At 45.1% G+C, this 21,076-nt stretch overlaps 1 protein-coding gene across 1 annotated transcript; it reads right to left on the bottom strand.

Moving 5' to 3' along the window:
- Nucleotides 1-285: 285 nt before the first annotated feature.
- LOC129616981 (uncharacterized) lies at nt 286-1,676 on the bottom strand. Its single transcript, XM_055532450.1, has 5 exons — nt 1,593-1,676; nt 1,121-1,309; nt 898-1,002; nt 584-851; nt 286-476 (listed from the first exon to the last, which is right to left on the bottom strand). The coding sequence occupies exons 1-5, from the start codon at nt 1,674-1,676 to the stop codon at nt 286-288; spliced, it is 837 nt and encodes a 278-aa protein (XP_055388425.1).
- Between the last annotated feature and the right edge of the window lie 19,400 nt (nt 1,677-21,076).

Raw genomic sequence — 21,076 nt, 5'->3', positions numbered from 1 at the left:
GGTGGTCATCTTGGGCGGCTTCAACGCGATACTAACAAACGAGGTATTGAACATTGGGAGCCATGGTGGTTAATAATCTTCTATCAGGGTGGAGCCGTCTCAACGGGAAGCATCCCGTCGCGAAAGCAAATGCTAAGCGCCTTCCGAGACCTCAGAACAGATCGGAACCCGAGTGGAAAGAAAAACAATCGGGAAATATTCCACATTGGTTCAGAAAACGGACACTAGGATTGATTAGTTATGACAGTTCAAGTGTTGAGCCAGGAGGGCAAACTCGAATCAAGCTTAAGCCAATAAAATAAAAGATTGGAAGCCTCTCTCATGTGAATCATTAAAACACGTTCTCAAACTTGAAAACCTGTCGTTGAGATCTCGAGTTGCTGGTGATTGAGTTGTTGATGATTGAGCTAGTGGATAAGTTGATAATTCGTTTGTCTCATCGATGTCATTTGACAAAGATTCTGTTTTATTGGAAGCTAGAAATCCGGCCTAGTTTCTAGCGAGTAACCATAACAGCTAAAACGCTGTTTTCCACGAATTAAGTGAAAACGCATGCTAACCACAGCAAGACACATGCATTAACGTGGTGGATATCCAGGTGGTCCGGGTGGATATCCCGGTGGTCCGGGTGGATAGCCAGGTGGTCCGGGTGGATATCCGGGTGGTGTTCCGGGTGGTGTTCCGGGGCCTTGTGCGTTGTGGAGCTGTTTTTGAGTCTGGAACGTACGAAAGGTTGGTTTCTGTGTTGTGGAAATCTGGTTTTGATTCACCTCTGACGATAACTCTCTGTTTGCAGTGTCTGCATCCTGTTTGAAATATTCTTCTTTGCTTGCGAGTATATCAAGCCGTTTCTGAGAGGTTCACAGAAGAATTTCTATGTCTTAAAAATTCGCTCACTTGGATTTCAGCAATTTTTTGCGTTGGGGGAATATTTGGGTCCTTTGCGGCTTTTGCTAGCTCTTCTTCAATGATATTTGTTTCTTCTTGTTGTGTTTTGAGAACCTGTTGAATAGAACAGTACGATGGGTTGCACGTCATGAACGTACATTTTCCACCGCATTAGCAACATCGGTGCGAGCATCTAAGAAACAATACTGCCACCATGCGTGACATGCGATACCGTACCTTCTTGTGCATAAATGACCGGAACTGTCGAAAGGGTAATGGCTATCGGATGGGGTTGTCCCCTGTCCTTACTTGGTTTTATTTGCATGACCAATGGAGCTGGGGTCGTTGTTGGAGGGGCTGCTCCCTGCTCTTTCTTCCCTTCTTTTTTTCCTTCTTTCTTTCCTTCTCCCGTTTTGGTTTCCTGTGAGCAACGTTATTCAAATCTCTATGCCAACTCACCGCTTTGGAAACCCCTTCTACTTTCTGAGCTTGCTTCTTGCGAGAGGGAAACTCCAATGCTAGCGTTATGCTTCAAGAAACTTTGATTAACTTCGAGACACTGAGAGGCGCTTACGTGTCAGGAAGTCCCTCTTTGGCGGAAGCCTTTCTTTGATCTTCAGCTTCCGTTCGCAGGCCTTTCCTGGAAGCGAGTGATGGTCCGTTTGTCGATTGGTTGTTACATACAATTCAGTTTTGAGATTTACGATGTCTTTTCTCAAACCTTGCAGAGCCTGCTGCTCCTCCTGAACAGCTTGTTTGAGGAAATTGATCAACTCTGGTGTGATCATGGGTGTGCGCGAGGGTCCCCCCTGCCGGGTGAAGCTACATTCAAGGTGTTACTTAGCCTCATTCCCCACCTTCCCCACCGCCGGTCCCCAGTTCTCCTCCGGGAGGTTTACGAGGTGGGGCCCTCCGTTGTTGTTGTCTCGTCCATTTTTAGAGTGTCATTGCCGGGCTGTCATCGTTCAGTTGTCAATAGCAAGTGGTGAGCTACCTTTTAGCTCTACTGTACCTTTATGGGGGCGTTGACTGAGCTAGGCAATTCAGGTAGCGGATAGCTGAAGCAGAGAGGTTACAACAAATTCTGTTTGCAATAGCTTACGGAGCCCCTACTGGCTGGGGCGTTGGTGGTGGTGGGGGGTGGCGGTTGAAGAGGATTTCCTCCTCCGCTTTCAGGTGGAGGAAGCGCTGTCGAAGACCATAAGTGGGATTTAACCCAGACAGGGCAAACATACTGCTAGTGTCAGGGGGTTGGTTTTGAGCTGAGGTAGTGTGAAGATGTACAAGAACGAAAAACAACGCAAAGAGTTGCAGCGTGAGGTACATATCAGCTAATCTAGAGGCACCATGGGATGCGTCACAGCATTCAAATTTTTGAAACTATTTGCAAAATTAAGAACGAAGTTTGAAACTTAGTTGCATTAAATTCCAATGTGTTCAAAAGAAGGAGCCAGATAGCTCTTCCAACCGTTGCTCCAGTGTGACACTTCGAAGCATATTACTGCGCTTTTAGATCAATGTGAAGAAATAATAACAAGCTATCAATAGCAATATTTTGTTAGTTTTCCCCCGTTTTTCAACATTCCATGAAAATTTCATCTTCTATTATTTGCAACATCTCCAAAAACGATTGTACTGAACTCGTGTTTTGCTTAGTTGCTGCACAACGACTCTCATAAACTACAGTTGACCTGTGGCTACTCGACAGACAGGAGGGTGTGGATCCGCCTGAGCCCGAAGCACTGCTCAAAAATGAAGGAGGCATCTAATATAAGAAAGTGAATCGAACTGTTCGTCCCTCTTCCATGAGATTGAATCACTTCAATTCACCAGCTAGCTCTGTGGCAGTGCACAACAAGCGTTAAAGATCCACACAATCGCATACCTTCTGGAGACTGCAGGAAGATTTGCATTTGCCCGATACGTGAAGGCTTGTCTCCTACGATTCCTCATCCTTTTGGGATTTCACAGACTTCTTCAAGGGGGGGAATATTCGTCAATCCCACTTCTTGTACTCATTCCACGAGGGAGGTGGATCGAGCGGTTCCAATCCAGCTGATCAATCACCATAACACTTTTGGGAAACAAAATAGCGTAGTAAAAAGCATCGGACCCTTAATGGGGCTTGGTCGGAAAAGGCAATGGTAGAGCTGGCGATTATCCGTGAGATTCGGTTGACAACTGAGGTTGCGCCAACTAACAGACTGCGAAAGGAGGGAGGAGGAATACGTCCAACAGCTCCACTGGTCACAGCACGACATGACTCTGTATCTACACTGTAGTCCCTAGAGATCGTGCTAATCGCCTTGGAAGAGCTATTTTTCCAGTTACATTTGGTTTCCTGAATCATAGTCAATTTTGCAGATGGTTTGCTGATCAATGCCCCGCCAAAAGACCTAGAGTTGCGAAAAAGCTTTGTGCGCCGTAGCAAGCTGCAATGCCCTGCCTGGCTTCTACATCAGGCAGAGATTCCTTGAACGACGCTGGTTGAGAATTTAAGCCTCAGACTTGTGCTCTTTTTCTGAAGTCGATGCGGTTCTTGGGATTACAAGTGATGTCCTGCGCGATGGGTAATGTTGAGTCCTGTTTTAAACTCCTTCCGTAACTTCAATCACAAAGAGATGGATTATGTGAAATAGTATCTGTGACTTTTGTCCTCTGCGCTTCTGTAGTGTTACACTCGATGCATCTGCCAGAAGGAAAAACCGACTCTGCAGTGTCATCAACTAATGTCTTGTCTCAAGTAGTAGGTGGCGCCTGGCGGTGTCTCCATGCAGCTTGTTTTCGCGTTTTGTTTGGACTGTCGCCCCCGCAGATCGTCAAGCAGATCCTGTAAATTGCTTGTGAATGTGTTTCCAGCCAGCAGCTTACCACATTGTTGTGAGAAATAGATGAGACAAGAGGTGAAAGCTGGAGAACAAGGATGGAATATGGGCCCCAATTGTCTCACTGACTTGAATCCTGAAGGAACAGCGAACAATCCAATGGGGTCCATAGCGCTGAGTGGTGACAATCCGATCAGAACAAGCAGATAAGAGAATCCTGAAATTCGCTTGGATGGACGGTAGTCTATTTTCCCTTTCCGTACCTGCGATGAAGATATAGGAAGATACGAAAGCAGATTGACAATTCATCCAATTTTTTGACTGCCTCATGGAAACAAAATTCTGCAGAAAAATGAGATGACCAAAACGCCACCAATGCTGGAGGCACCTCCACTGCTAGAAAAACAGATATTGCCAAAATGGTCAACAAACACATTTGCCTATGGAAGAGAGATCTACAAAATCAATCAAGCCGCTTGATTTCTCACCACACGAATTGCTGTGAAGGAATAGCCGCAACATATCCGGGAACAAGCGAGAGAACACCAAGGCCTAAGGGAGTCATACTGGCCGCCTGATCGAATTACATTCCACCAATTCCAAAATCAGTGAAACTAACAATTTGCCAGATTGTAGAGATCAATATCAAGGAGCAGTAAACAGATATCAAAGGAAAGGCGAAGACATCGGGAAAAAATGCCGAAAAGGCTCCGGAAACCAGGAAAACTAAAAGTGCAGTTGGCACCCCCCACTCTGAGAGGTAAAGGTTGGTTGGTGTAAGTAAGGCCCCCGTAAACCCTACGTCGCATCTGTGTCTAAATTGCAGAGCCACTTTAACGGAAAGAAGCATGCATTTCGATTGGTTCTAGGTGCTGAGGGAGCTTAACTGCCAGAACGTAGCACATTGAGCAGCAAGACGCTTGGATAGCACCGAATAGATATTTGACGTGTTTGGCACTTGTTGAAGAAGAATCATAAAACAAAAAAGCTGATAGGAGAGCACTTACTTTCCGGCAAAAACTCCAAACTAGAAACGGTAATGAGGTGCAAGATCCATGCAGATTCGGGGTATCTTACCAGCGAAGCGAATGAAATCGGAATGAGCACGCTCAATAACAAGGAGACATATGCGGTATCGCTGTATTCCAAACCCATGTAGCGATTTGCAGCAAATGGTTCATCAATTGAAAACATTCGTGAATATCTGAGACTATTTTACAATGATTTCTCAAACCGAAAAAACTGTGGGAGGTTCTTGCAAATATTTCTGCTTGCTAAATTGTGCACTGAAAAGATCAGTGCCGCTCTGTTTGAAACGTAGCAAACGGTGTTCAGGATCGCCTGAATATGCAAACCACAACAGAACGAATGAGCAGAATAAGTTCTGCTCAGAAATTTTTTTCTAGTTACTTTTTTGAAATGGTTTTCTTTTTTGGAGTTTTTTTATAGGCTTTTCGCTCATGTACAAATATTTTTGTCAATCAGGAAACAAGGTCCAAAGCGTCCTTTCGACCCTTTGCCGAGTGTTTTTTTTTGGCCTTTGTATTCTTCACAAACCATGGTATGAAACTACGCTGCCATAGCATGGCTCTCGCCTCCTTTTCAGAAGTGTTCTCTGTTCTCTTCGGTACCCCTGAAGTTTTCCCGTCATCCTCTTATATTATTGACCCTTTCAACGCCTTTTCGCGTCACTATTTATTCAGGTCAGCCAGTTTGTTCAACCTCATGTTTACGAGCTTCCACTCTCCTTTTTCTCTACAGAGGATTCAAAGTAGGTTTACACCCATGAATTTCATGTGTATCTTTGTTTCTGCCCCAGAACTCTTTCTACAGTAACGCGATCAGTGCGCGCAACCATAGCAAACTCCATTGTCTAACGTTGTTTCTTATCAGGCCGAAAGTAAGAGAAGGCAAGCCGAGTAGTAATCCTACTATCCTTTCAGTCCTTGGGCGCTGAGGTGTTTGGGTAGTGGAAGGTGGGCTGCCTGCTTCGTTTTTCTGGATCTCTAAATGATTTTCCCTAGGCGTTGCGGCGTGCATGCACAATGTTGTCGATTCTTGTGCTCTAACGGCTATTGTGAGTGTTTCCCTGCACGGTGATAAGGTATAGGTCTTCTTTGAACTCTTGCAGGCGGGGACGTCGATCAGGTCAGATTGATGAACAGTGTTTGAAAGGAAGTTAATTGACGTCTCTAGGATTTGCACTCCCATCGTTTCCACGATGAAAATGCGATACATCCTCTTCATATTTCGGAATCACGTTCATCATTGGAAGACATGAGCAGACAATCTCGTTTCAACAGACGGCTGGGCTTGGACTTTCTTTTTGGAATTCAGCCGTCGTGCACAAAAAACACCAATTTCATATCCAACCCCCATCAAGATGTCTGTGATGCGTCATCTATTCTTCCTTGGGGAATAGCATCAAAGAAAATGCTGGATTTGGTCTGTTTCGGAAGTCAGTATTTTCATGTGTCTAACTGCGATTTTACAGATTCAGACGGAGGAGTGTCCTGATGAAATTCGCGCACAGCTCCGTCAAGCGATAGACCAACGTCTGGGAACCTTACTCATGATGCCACAAAGCTATTCTCCATATATTGATAGTTCTACGATGGATTTTCTAATTGCTGAGTTTCCTTCGTTATGGGTTGCTGCAAACAATTCATCGTTGGCTGAAAAAAAGGTTAGCAACAAAGAAAGTGACGGTGAAGATTTGGCGTTTCGTGTTGGAATTGTAACGTCGGATGAAATTCCTCCATACATCTATTCAGCTGTAAGCGTGAAAATGCACTTTCCTCTTCGCTGAACCTTCTTCTTAGATGGTTAACGGAACACGCGTTGCTCGGGGAGTTGTTGCTGATGCACTTAAATCAGTGCTGATAGACTGGAACTCAACGGGAAAATCACCACTGGCTTTGCAGCTTTACTCCATTGACGGTCAACTTAGTATTGATATTGATGGAGCGTCATCATTTTCAACTTTCCTGGATGCTCTCCTTCTGTTTATCCCAAACAATCATCCCGCTCCCTCTCCATGGAGTAACCTGATAGAAGTGAAGAGATTCAGTGAGAGTCATTTCACTTCGGAATTGATTGGTTTGTACTGTCTCAGACGACGCCATTCCGGTGAAGAGGAGGTGGGGGAGCTCCGGTTCTGATGCACCCGATGCTCCTGGCAATCAAATTCCCTTGGGAGGTTCCTTTGCAGAGATTCTCACAGCTTACGAGAGCTTTATTGTAGATTCGATGGTTCTGGATCCAATCACTGCAGGATGGTCTTCGATCCATTTGAATGAAACTCAACTTGGTGATACAAGTTCTCAAACAAAATTGGCAAATAAGGGGAAACTGGTATTGGCCTTTCGATAATCTATTTTTGTGTTTTTTCCGTATTTTTTTTCGAGCAACATCCAAACAACAAACACCTCCCTAATTCAGTCTCAGATAGATTGCTCTCTCTTCAAGTAGTACTTCTACAGCTTGGATAAACGCCGTATTTTTCCTATTGCTTGCATCATTTTTTGTCATTTCATCTCTATCGCAATCTTCAAGATGAAGCTCATCTCAATAGTTGTTACTGTTTGCTTGGTTCACCACGCTGTTGGACACGGGAAAGAAGAAAGGCACGTTCCCAACCTTTCAAAAGAAACGCTGAAGTCACTTTTGCCAAAGCCAAAACTTGTACCTGAAGAGGTTACTCAAGAAGTAGCGACTTGTTATCAAGGGTACACGTTGATGAGTGATGGAACATGTGTGAAGGAGATTGTTGAGGTAGGAAGAGTTGGCACCTCCTGAACACATCAAGTTGCTAACTTAGGAACCGTTTCCCGCCGAAGGTGACATTACGGTGCCGTACATCACGCGTTGCCCAGTTGGCTATACGGCGGCGAACGGGCAGTGTCTGCAAACAAGGGAAACACCCTTCGCTTATTTCTGTCCAGTCGGTGAGAGAGATCTCGAAGTTGGCCTCCCATAATCCCTGTTTCGCGTTGTGGTGCCTAGGTTTCGAAGATGATGGAATCTCGTGTGCACAAACCCTTCCTGGAGAAGTTGTGACGTCCTGCACAGACGGGGAACTCATCAATGGCATATGTGTTGCAACTCAGCACGCGCCCCACCTCATTACTCCAAAGTGCCCGGAAGGGAGCCAAGTGGAGAAGGATGGAAACTGCTGGAGAGTGGTGGAGACATTTGATTGCACTCCTAGAACTGGAAAAGAAGAAATAACCGGTCGTGTTATTGCTGCGCCACGACCCTCAGTCCCACTTGGAAAGAAAATCATTGTCAGCAAAGGAAAAGGAGGGAAACACACCAAGTTGAGAATGTTGCACGCCAAGAAGGAGAAAATTATGGAAGAGGCCCCACGGCTGCCATATGGCCATCCCAGGTAGGCCACTAACCAGTGAAAACTTTACTGTATGTATTTTGTTCAGCAAACACTCTGTTCCTGGAAAATTGGTCGAAGGCAAAGAACATACAACCACAGCTCCTCCACCTCCAACACCGACAGCGTGCCCCAAGAAAGAGCTTGTTTCTGTTAGCCCTCCAAGACCTACAAAGGTTTCACCGGTTTCTCAACTCTGTGCAAGAAAAACCGTTGTCGATGCACTGGCTATTGTTTCCTGCCCGGTTGGATTCGAAGATTTCGGAGACAGTTGTAGAAAAGAAACTACTGCCCCACCCGTTACCTTATGTCTTTCCAACGGATCCACAGAAGGCTCGTGCCCGCCCATTGTAAAACGGGTTCCCAAAATTCCGAACTGCGTTAGTGGAAAGCCGCCAGTTAACGGCAGGTGCATTGAAGTCGAAGCGGCTCCAGCAGAGAACGTGTGTGCTGAGGGCTTCCAAGACTCAGGGAACGGTAAGTTTGTTCAAACATTTTGTAGTGCAGCCCTGGATTTCTCTTTAGGGTGCTTTGCAAGGGTAAAATCTGGCGGCCTGGAGTGTCGACCTGGTCTCAAACTCGTTGGGGACAAGTGTGTCGGAAAGTCAGTTCGCCCTTCAGTTGCACTTGCCCTAAAGCCAAAGCCCGGTTGTGAAAACAAATACTAGATCTCGTTCTGATTGAATAACTTCTTCTTGTCTTCATTATCGCTAGATTCTCTTCTCTCTCTGCAGTGCTTAGTTTTTGGTGTGAACGTAAAAAACAAAACGGTGTCTAATAGATTGAACATAGAAGAACGTCTTTCACTCGCAGGTCCTGATGTAAATTGTTGTTGCCCCAAGTTGCGGCGTTTTTTTTTCAAGAATTCTAAATGTTGCTTTTTTCAAGTTTGTTTGTTTTTTTTCATCCACAATTAAAAGGAGAAACCTGAGAAGTATGTCAGCCTTAGTGCACTGTTGTGCATTACGTCGTATTGCAACGACGTCAACTCCCCACCAGATTCCATTCCTTTCTCGTCTTCTATTTGGATCACGATGCGTCACTACCTCACCTTGCACATTTCCATTACGCCCAAAGTTTGCTTATTTTCCCGCAACTGGCTCAAGGTTGTCAACATGGCAAGACCTTCGATGGAGAAGTACTACCGCTCAGTCCAAAAGAGCAAAACCAAGGGCTGTTAAAACACTTTCTTCAAAAAAGGGATTGAAAAAACCATTGAAAAAATCATCGAAGAGAGTGCTGGCTACCTCATCGAAAAGAGTTTTGAGAAAGTCAGCGAAAAGACCTTTGACAAAGCTATCGAAAAGAAAATTAAAAGCATCGAGACCAGTTCCCAAGAAATCCAAGGCAATCGGAAAGATGAAAGCGACACTCAAATCGTTGAAATCAGGCAGAGTGGGATCAAAGACTCGCGGTAGACGCAGCAACTTGGTTAAAGCAAAATCGGGCAAAATGGCAAAAAAAGTGTTTTCAAAAAAGAGATCGGCCAAGACCATGATGACCAGGCGTTTGACAAAACGCAAAAAATCGCAAAATAAACGTTTCAGATTGAAAGCAAGAAAAATTTCCAAACGACAGGGCGCCATCCAGCGCGAACATCTTTTGGCGAAACAGGCAGAAAAAGCTCATCTAAAAAAAGGCAGCATCACGGCGTGAGTCTCTCCATTTGGTTTTTTCGTTGCAAGGTTCTTCTCTCAGACTATCTTTATCTCCGGAGGCCCGACTGCAGTGGTATAGGAATTTGAAGAAAGAAGTCTCGGACAAGCTTCACTTGAAACAATGGGAGAAAAGAACCAAGAACGTGCTAGCGAAGCTGGAACAAGTAGCTTCGAAGCCAAAGAAGGTTTTGCGAAGCTCGATGAGGTAAATAAAAAGAGCGGGAAAAATGTCCTATATCGACGTACAAATGCAGGGCCTACTTGAAGCGTCAGACCCCACCGATTGTGAGTCGTATTCTCAATGTGAAAATAGCCCGACTATGTCTATTTCAGACCGTGTCAGGGTTGTCACCATCAGACCTCACCGGGAAGTACTACGACCTCAAAAAAGAAAAGCAAGAGAAGCAGCTCGCAGCAAAATCAGCACTCGTTCAGAAGAAATTAGGTTGGTGGTGGCAAGTATACTGCAGGTTCTAATGGGTTTTCTAGGGTCCACCTTGCCAGACGAAATTCGTCAATATACTCCTCCACCAGTTTCACGTTTGGTGGCAAGCAAAAAAAGACGAAAAAGACCTGGCAAGAGTAAGACTGAACACCGCAGCTAACAATACTTGTTTGGTCCAGGGGAGGCGAGCGGCAGCGCGGGACTACAAGAGGGGATTGTTGAAGTTTTCTCCCGTAAGATGAATGGCTCTTACTTTTGGAACATTTTCCAACATTTTCAGAGATTGGCATCTGATCGACTCATTTTATTGTGGTATCGAGAGAAAAAAAGAAGCAAAAGCGGGAAATCCACTAAGCAGATGGTTTGATTAACGGCTTCCATCATGCTCACCATACTTTCACCTTATAGTTTGACCAATAATAAAAAATACAGTTGTCGTTATGTTTCCACATGAACTAACAACTACTTTGAATGTGGCGCGTTACAAACACCTCAATAAATCTTGGTTGTTAGTGAGATGAGTGAGAGAGAAGAAGCCGCGAGTTTCCAATACCAACACAGCAAAGTTTTTTGGACACTGTTGAATCCCAACAATTGCCAGTAGCTTCGTCTTCAAAAAAATTTGTCAAACCGAAACTTGTCAAGAAACCTCCATCGCGGTTGACCAAAGATCCCCATCGTCGTCAATCCAATGAGAATACAGGAGTGGTAAGAATTCTTGTTATTGGGATTGACGTTTCTTCAGTCGGTAATCTCATCCGTGTTTCATTACCTTTTGTCGAATGCAAGGTTCATGATTCCAAGCCCACTGGAGAAGCTGCTTCTTCTTTATCGTTGGAGTTGAACGGGCTTGCTGCGGTTAGAGAGGCTCAAAACATCATTGACGCACAAACGTCGCAAATCAACAGCTTAGAAGAAGAAGTGAAAAGACTCAAGAGCGAGATAGGGTGGGGTACAAACTCAGAGATCGCACGGTGACGTTTTTTCGAACTTGTAGTTCCAACAGAGAAGATCTAGCGAGAAATGACGCCATAATTGAAGAGCTCAAAGATTCGATTAGTGAGATGCGAAAGTCTGCGCTTTCTTTGGCGGATGCCAAAAGCTTGGCATCAGAAGTATGTGATAGTTGGGCAGTTGCGACAGGACGTTGCTTCATCAGTTCAAGAGAATCGACACACTTCACCCTCCAATCAGATTTTGTGGAAGGGGTACGGAGCTCGAGCGTTACTATCTGCCACGAATTGTACATCGATTTCCATTCAAAATCTCCAAGTTGCGTTTCATATTTGGGCTGAGTACGCATTTGGGACAAACGCTCACAATGTAATATTGAGACAGCACGAATCAAAAAAGTTTGATAAGAGCGGTGTCAAAACGGATGTCCCAATTGAAATTAAGCAAAGATTGGAGTTGGCAAGAACAGAACAGTTGTTTCTCATGGAAGAGATTCGTAAAACGTTTGAAGAGGTACGAGATCATGAGTTTCAAAAAATCGCCTTGTCCTTTTTTGGTAGTTGACTGAATTGAATGCAGCGATGAAAGCATCTCCCACTGAAACAGCGCAGATCTTATCAAGGTTCTCAGTAAGCGGTCAGACATTGCCGGGACAATTTTTCTCCTTTTTTGCAGCAAGCCCAGAAAGCCTCGAAGAAGAAGAATCTGCCTGGTGGTTCTTCCAACGTTGCAACGAATTGGAAGTCAATTTCTGGAACTCATCGGAGAAATTCCGATTCCATCGCGCATTCGGTGACGTTTCTAGTTCATGTGCTGACGAATCACTATAAACGAGGTTTACTTGAGGCTTTTAGGCGGTGGGTAGGAGGCAAAGAATCACTCTATCAAGGCCTCAAATCCACAGGCTGCGGAAATGCAAAAGCAAGACAAGCCAACAAAATTCATCTGCCACCATTTCAAATCCTCGCCCTCTGCTATTCATTTTAAGGCAAGTGTTTGCAGCGAGCTTCCAGGAATTCCAATTTTCAGAAGCATATTCCGGAAGGAACTTCAAGTTGTGTTCAATCAGCTCAAGTCGATTTCGCGCAGGCGTTGTTCTTCAAGAGGCGAACAAAGAAACCCGATTCGCGCTTCTGTTTTGGAGTCGGTGGGTTTTGCACTTCAACCGTCATATTTCAATAGCCTGCCGTCGATCTCCAATTGGCATAGAAGAACTTCGTGAAGATTCAGTTGGTCAGTCAGTTTTTCTCCCGGATTCTCCCGACCCTTCCAGCTTCTACCGATTGCCATATTTGGTCGATTTTGGCGGAGCCTCATCAAGACTGAAGGAAGGCGACCAAAGAACAGAAATGCCCATTCCCAGCCTTGGAACTCATTTTGGAGTATAGAGCGTCCTGTACGGCGTTTTGACGACGTTCCTTTTCGTGGTGGTAGTATTAAGGATAAAGACCAATTGGTTTCCTGAGTGCCGCAATCTGGAGTCTAGATTAACGGAATTTGTTCATCAGGAAATCAAAATCTTTATGAATCGTCTAAACCTTGAGGAGGCTGGAGCTTTGTGTCCTCAATTGTTCTGTGCAGGACAAATAGGCATCTTTCATTTTTTCTAAATGATGGTCGAAGGATGGGGCCCAACGGATGAGTGAAATCGCTCTTGACATCCATTGCTCAGCAAGAACGAAATTTTGTAGACGAAAAAATTGAGCTCCCCTGAGATGAGCAAGAATTGTTACGGAAGAATTGGTTCGTCGTACGTGTTCCAAGCGGTTGAGACCAACCACTCGAGTTCGATGGAAGGCCAACCAATTGGCTCATTGTTCTGTGTCAATAGAATTTTACAAGCTCCATCGAATCTCTGTAATGGAAGACATCTCGTATTGCTTCAGAGTCGATTCACCTTCGCTGCTTCTTGTTTGGAAGGGGGCCAAGGAGATTAATTCTCGATATGTTTCTGCAATCTTGGCCAAATCTAGTTGCTGTTGGGCCAACAAAACCGACAGAAGTTGTTGAAGACAGATAATCCCAACTGATAATTCAAAGAAATTTATGCGTCAATTCAACATTGTACTTGCTTGTGGGTGCTTCGAATTCGAATGAAAAAGAAGAGAGAATTTCCCAGCAACGCGGTTTGAGAGAATCAATTTCTCGAATACTCTGAGGTGCAAAAATCAAATTGGAACCGTTCATTTGGGTGTTACCTCAACAAATAATTGGATGCTGTTGAGGGTTGGCAGCTTTGATAAGACGATTGGATCTCGGATGTCGTCTTCGATTTTATCAAGAACCCCCTTTTTCAAGTTCTCAAATAAATAGCGAAGATGGAATCCACGCATCCGAATTTCGAACCCCATTAAACATAGAAGTGGAAAACTCTGTGAAATAGATTCAAAACGTTTCTAGATTCGACGTCAATTACCTTTCCATTTGCAACTTGCTGTCGACATTCGTCCGACATCTTGTCTAAAAAGAGGAATTCATGATTGAACCACTCGAATTGCACTCTACCTGCTGAATTGTCAACAACATCCAATGCTGATTCAATTGATGCAATCCCTGATTCAATGTGGCAACTGCAGAATTGAATGACTTCGAGAACACGCCGTGTGGCGTCCAGTTGTGTTGATGAACTCGGTGGAAATGCTGGTAAGCACGACGTCATACACCTCCGAATCAGATGCAGCTTTGATGATGCAATTAGCATCGAACACATTCGTTCCTCTTCAATCAAACGATTGCAAAAATCGCTTCTCTCACTTCCTGCACAATTGTCACGCAATGAAGCAAAAGTTTTGTCACTTGCCAGTTCTCAAAGCTTTCGAGAATCGAAGAGATAGTTCCATCAATTGACCGCAAAGTTGGAGCTTTCGTATCTCTGGCGATTCTATCAAAGTAGCAATTGCTGATTTTTCATCCATTTCAGAAATTGGGCTTTCAGAGCGTTCCATCACTGGATCGGACGCCTTCATTGCCCCGATCTCCAACCTGATCGAGAAACAAATTCAACGGTCTGACCGAGTTGGCATCTCACCCCTCGTTGTATGCGAAATCCTTCAACCAAACAACTGTCGTAAGAAGTTCGTTGAGTGATGCTGACTCGCTACTCTTGGCGAGTGGCAATGAGCTTTCAACTATCGAAATCGCCGTCTCGAAATGGCCAAATCGTTTTGAAAGAGGTCTGATAGCGAAGACGTTCCTTCCCGTTTTATGAACCACTTGCGCCTACTGTGTTGAAGATGATCGCTTGGTCAGTGTGAAAACCATGCGGATAATCTGGAAGAAATAGTGCACCCGGGAACTGAGTTGTTGCATACGTGGAGTATGTGCACAAATGGTTGAAGTTCTGCAGAACGCAAGATGTATGGTTTTGGATGCGGAGAACCACCTACTGTCTTCATCTTGTTCAGCTGTCTCGGTATCCAGCATTTTTGTTGAGTTGCCAGTACAGCGCAAACCAGATTTCAGCTTGTCGATCACTACATCCAAGCATTCCAGAGCACAGGTGTAATTGTGCCTTTCAAGGCATTCAGACGCCAATCCAACCGCCTGAGAGATCAAGAGAGTGGATCTCCGTGATTTTGTGAGCTTCCTCATACTTCAACTTCCGTGAAATCATCTAACTTCAATAGACGGTAGAGCGTGAGTTTTGCATCTTCTTCGTTATTCAATTCCACAAAACACTGGAATATCAGAAGCAGCGACGCCAAGCACCCGCCATTTTGTTCCGCGAGCATTAGCGCCTTTTGTGCTGCGTCGAGAGCCAATAAAGGATCGCCCTGAGCCGAAACCCTTCTTTATCGTTTCCCATAAGTGACTTATTACTTTTTTCAAAAGGCATAGTGATCTTGCTCTCCACAAGGCAACTTCCCTCTCTGTTTCATCAGAAGGGATGAATGGAACCGCCATATCGAACCACTTAAACGCCATGTCAAACTGAAGTGCCTGTCCAATGTGAAAATTTGGAAGAGACTTCACAGTGAAAGTCTTACGTTAGCGGCGGCAACTCCTAGATTCCAAAGTGTTGAGAAAATGAGGTTTGACGTGTTGGGATCAATGAATGTGCGTCTGCATGTGCGTGTTATGAGGGAACCAAGTTGGAACTTCTCACATTTGGAGTTCGCGAAGTGCCTCAATATGTTTTTGAATTGATGTGAAGATCGCTTGATGCGCGTCGTTTCCATCAGTATTGTCATTTGAAGGGGAAGGAGCTGCTGGTGAATGAGACGAACCAGCTATTGAAAAAATCCAAACCGAAATCAAGCGGCTGACAGTTAGCGATCAGGATGGTTTTTGCATTGTGTTCTTACTTTAAGTATGATTTCCGATCTGTTTCTATCTCTTCTGACTGAGCTGCACTTCTTAAGATTTGGCCAACAAGATTTTCGGCTATGTGGTCAAAGTGGTGTTCGATCAAGTCGCTGAACGCAGTACAAACCAGTTCAGTCTGTTGGGGCGCTTTTTCATGGAAGAGTGCTTCCCTGATAAGGTCCACAATACATGTTCAATGCCCCATAGCACATACATCAGTGTTTGTTGGAGTTCCTGTTGTCTTTCCATATCCAGTTTCATTCGCATCATTACGGAGACCTCCAGGAGCAAGGAAAACAAACCTCCCATACTTTCCCCGCTCCTCCAACAGTAAAGCTGCTCATTTCAAAACAAGCTTCAATTTATGCGCTAGCACACGCCCTCACCTGCGCGGGTTGTCTTCAGGGCTGGATTAAGTTGGTTCAAATGCAATAGAACTCTTGATTGAAGACGGAGTGACCTGCACGAATCCGTGTCGCCTCCGATAATGCGTCTTGGCTTACTGCGCGTATGCTTCCTTGATAATTCTGGGGTACTCTTGCCTCGTGGAGTAAAACCTCTCGACTTGGTAAAACCTCTCGACTTGTTCGTGAAAGCTGAGCAATATTGACAGCAACGCTTTTGCTTCTGTCGGGTTATTGCGCTTCTCCAAAGATATTGACGCTTCGTTATAAATGAAGTCCAATAAGAACACACAAGCCTAGACAGTGTACGAGAGTATTTTGGCATTGTTAAATTGCCGTATTACCTCTACGTTTTCACCTAGTGAACCACCGCAGCTGTTGAAAGCTCTGTAAAATCTCCATGCTTGACCTCTGGGCGCTGGGGGTCCACCTACCAACTCTAGGATTCTTTCAGCATCATTCAGGTTTCCAAGACGGAGGCAACACTTCACCTTAAGCACCGAGATTTTCAATGCAAAAATGGAAAGATCCGGAATATAATATCAACTTGTTCACTTGGGTGAAATGAAACTCAGGCGGAGAAGGCCATGGTCCGCTGACTCAAGCGCTACGTATCCACAGCTCATGAGATCAGATGTCGCGGATGGCAATTTCTCAGCGGGCGTCTAGGAACGCTGAAGAGTTGGATTCGAGAAGCATTGAGATCAGAGTCAGTCCCTCACCTTGTCCGACCTTGGTGTGAAATTTTACGGCGTTAGTAAGATCTCGCACTGGAGCGCATTTTCATTGTTTTCAATGCAGAGGTCAACGCATTTGCCACTCTCAGCCTTGACTGACAGAAAACTCTTTGGAGGGAAAAAACGATTCAGAGATGCAAGACTGACGATGGGCGAGAATTGATAAAGACGCTTCACTTCCCTGATTCTTCGTTAGAAAATTCCATAGGCGGTATGCAAGGGAGCACACTGTCGCTGAATCCTGGTGCTGGGAGCGTCCAGAGAATCAATTCCTTTTAAACTGCCAAAAACAAAGGAGAGTCAAAGAATCCAGCAAAAAAAAGCTCACGTTTTCAACCAGGACTTGGTCATCTAGTGGGGGCGATTTCTCAATAGGACAATTTTGGAGGAGGATGGCGTCATGGCCCGGAAGAGTTAAGAAGATCTTCTGGTGGGAAGGGAATCAGCCTCTTTATTCTCTTATTGCTTACCTTCCAGATCATCCATTTTTGCTTTTGACCCGCTGAATTTCCCTCAGCCATATTTTTTGCCCTTCGCGTTCGCCAGTTTGACTATTGTTGGCTTTGTTGTGCGAAAAAATGCCAAAAAACAGCTGCTTCTATTATTTTGTGCGGGAATAAATCTAAATAGCCACGAAGATAATAACCCTAAAAAAAACCATCTCTATGTGCTGCGTCAGCGGAGTAAAGCGACTGGAGGGGAGGTGATTTCGCATTTTTGCATGTGGATTTCAAACATGTCTTGTACTAACTCAAACACGTAAATGAGGCTAGGTCTTCTCTTTGTCTTAGCATGCGTTGTCGCAGTCCTGTTGTCAGAGAATCAATGCTGATCAAGAGATAGCGAAAGACATTCTTAACCGTTTGGAGTCGTTGAAACTTTTAGAAAAAGCGGAACTCCATGAAAAATACTCGAGAATAAAACAGATGGAACATTTGTGAGTGAACAAGAAGGACGCTTGCTATTCGACGACATTCCTCAGAATCTTGAGAGCTCATTATTCTGATCCTTTCATTGACGATGACCCACTACTGGACCTTAGCGAGCTCTACCTTTCGTTGGATCAAGGTTATATTCTTAGTATTGCAAGAGCTGTGACCAACGAATTTCCTTCCTCAATCGATTCTTCGGGAGGTGGAAGAGGCTTCCTCCACACTTCCTCTCCGAACCCAAAATACCGTCTTCACTGGAGGAGAAGCAGGAAGATGAAGAAGTTGGAGTCAAGCAAAAACCTGAAGCAAAGGATGAGGAGATTGAAGAGGAACTTAAAGAAAGCTTGGATATCAAAGGAGAAGGATGGTCTGAGAAACAAGTCGTATGTAAGCTTGCTGCATCTTGTACGGCTCGAAATTCTCCATAGCCTGCAGCTATGTTGATAGTTAAGGACCACCTCTACAAGTAAGCCTCAAAACAAAACATTCGGAAAGCCTTTAGCGCCTCGAACGGTCAGATCTGGCTATATTTGCGCTGAAATTACCTTACACGGGAATCGAAGTCTTGAGAATGATGCATCTTGCGGAGGAGTATGTCGTCCTCCCGAAGTTAGAAAACAATGAGTCGAGGACTGCATTTCTTCAGATCGTTTTTGATTTCTCTCAAAAGACAGGGGGGTAGGAAACTCTCTTGAGTGACCGTCCCCAATTTCTGTACTTCAGAGTACTGGGCAGCTTTGCTAACATCTAGGTCGAAGACAATTGAACTGAACCGTTTCGATCACAAGGGGGTTCCAGGAAAGACAAGTCTGCGGAGGACTTGGACTTTGAGATCGTTGCATGGAGGTGGGCCGTTCTTGCAGAGTTTGTGCCCATTCCTGGTCTATAGGAAATATACGATTGCTGTCCAGTACACGAACAAAAGGATTGAGTATGGTGCATAGAGTGTGATACCTCACCTAACTGCGTCCGTCTCCAGTGTTTTTGTTGACGGCCACAAGTACCTTACAGTACCGCGAAAGGACTCGGAACCAGGTCATCATGCATTCAATGTTTTTGGGCGAATCATATGTTTGTTCAGGTCGCATTGGGCTTGTTATGGTTGAAGGAAAGGCGTTATTCAGCCCTCCCTCAGCGTAAGCTGATACGAACTACTTTCCTGAACATCCTTCCATTATTAGAGGAACCCTTTCGCATGTTATGGATGCTCCTGAGCGTTGTTTCAGTCCACGACAGCTTATACTTCAATAACAAGTATTTGGATATTTTCACGCTAGCCCCGACACATTCACACCCTTGTAACCGGGACACAGGCATCGCACATACCCTGGTCTATCAATTTCTAGCTTTGGCTAATGAGGAATAGCAACGTTTTGATAGTTCGAATTGCTATTCTGGGGCTGTGCAGAACGATATGATGTCGTCAAAGCCATGCTAGAGAGCACCTGATGTTTTGTGAGAAGAGTGAGGCGGCTGCGTTAATTCACGTCTATGCATTGGATGGACTGTCATACCATTTCTTGCACCAATTGCTTGTATGTGACTTTCAATCCGGAGCTACAACGCGGGTGACAAGTTAACGGGAAACTGCGGGGCGTCGTACCCTCAAGGTGCGTGGGAATTATGCTCTTCTGGAAATTGATCAGCGTAAAGTAGCTTTGATGGAGATGTAGGAGCTTCAACCGATGGAAAGGGCTTTTTCGCAGATTCACCACGCTTTGTTTGCTGCGCTGATCCAGTCGATGGGCGGAAAAAGGCAGGAGAGTTCTCAGAGAAGTGTATTGGACGACTGAAATAGCACAAATAGAAAAGAAACTTTGATGTCTTCATACCCCAAATTGAATGGTTCACTTGAAGGCGGCAATCTCGAGACGATATAACTGTGTCCTCGTCCAACTGATGGAAGAGTTGGATAATATGAGGGCTTCAATGCGAATCCGTATTGCTTGTCCTGGTCTCTGCGGAGGATTACTTCAAAGTGGATGGTGTGGATTCGTACCTGGTCGAATGACATCGCGGGATTTGTCCTGAAGGAGCTTTTCTGGCTGCCACGGGCGCCTGCAAACGCATTAGATCCTTGCGTCTGTTCCCCTTACCTCTGGCTGCACGGGACTCTTCCCACATAAAAAAAGCGAACCTAAGCATTGTCGCTTGCAAATTCAGTAATCGTCGCGTTCTGAGTCATTATTATTTTCTTGGCGCCAAACTTCGTTTCAATACCTTTGAATTCTATCGAGGACCAGAGCCAGCCAGTCCTTTTTACCGCGCTCGATCGTGAAACCCGCGCCACGTCTGCGAACTAGACGGCCACTCGTCAGTAGCCTAGTGTGCTTGGGTTGATCAGCAAATGTGGGGTAACGCGCTCACGTTATGAATGTGATGACAAGGATTCTTTGCTGAATCCTTGATAATATTCGCCCTAGCAGTGCTGCTGCTTGAGCTTCTCGGCTCATCCTCTCTGCGCCCTACAAAGGCCTGAGGGGCCGACGTGGTTCTTGACTTACTGCTGGCACACGGAGCCTTGTGATCTCAGAACCATGGATTCTCGTCGCCTCCAGCTGAAATGTATTGAGCTGTTAACACGATAAGCACTCGACTCGAACCTTTTGGAGCAATCTTGCATTCTCCCCCCAGCAAAGTGAGTTGCTCTCGACGAAGCATCTGCAAGCATGAATTGATTCTTGTGTGGCATTTCTCATCTTACCTGCAAATGAGCCTCCAAACCACGGCGACTCAACCCTTCCGCCAAAGCTCGCTTCACATCGACTGAAGTCCTTGGCTTTGTAGTGATTGCTAGCTGGCGAAAGGCCGCAGCTCTGTTTGCAATATTGGAGCTAAGATTTTCCACCATTGTAGCTAAATGCTGCAATGCTGCTCCTTTGTGAAGAGCCTGGGCAGCAGCAGATGACGAAAATTGATGCAAAAACGTTTACCCTATAGGTCAAGTCTCTCGCATCTTCAAGAGGGATTGTCGTTTTCTTCAAGCCAGCCGAGCCTGCTTGCAACTCGGACTCATCGTCACGCTTTTTTCTCCAGCTCCACCTCTAACACTGTTGGTGACGCTCTTCTGCTTGGTCCTCTTGAACCCCTTGGGGCCACCACTCCCTTTCATTCTTCTGTGGCATGCACGCTCGTTTACTTCATTTCCACGTGTACACTCCCGTCTGAGACATAAACCACAAACGTGTCTGTTTTCTGTACACTGTAGGGAATTTATGTTCTAAAGGATTTATTAAAGTGTCAAACGACGCAAAACCGTGAAAAAGAAGAAAAATTGAATCATTCAAGGCGCCAGAGCTTTAGGGACTGACCCAATGGGGTGTACTGGTGTTATGGGAGGCGCATATAAACCTATGGAAGACTTTTAGAGAAACAAGGTTTGAATATCTATCTTACCTAAGGGAGTGACGACGTGCTTTTCTTCAACGAACTTTGGTTTAGCAGGATGGTGCTTCTTCGCAGCGGGGAGCTTTTTTTCATGCTCATGCACGACATGGCCTGTGTGAAGCTAGATCATAGAATACGCTGCTAAATATGCTTA

This window comes from Condylostylus longicornis, unplaced genomic scaffold, assembly GCF_029603195.1.
Source record: "Condylostylus longicornis isolate FDR11 unplaced genomic scaffold, ASM2960319v2 ptg000357l, whole genome shotgun sequence".
NCBI lineage: Eukaryota > Metazoa > Arthropoda > Insecta > Diptera > Dolichopodidae > Condylostylus > Condylostylus longicornis.
The sequence above is the reverse complement of the archived record's forward strand: the minus strand, read 5'-3'. Positions and strand labels throughout refer to the sequence as shown.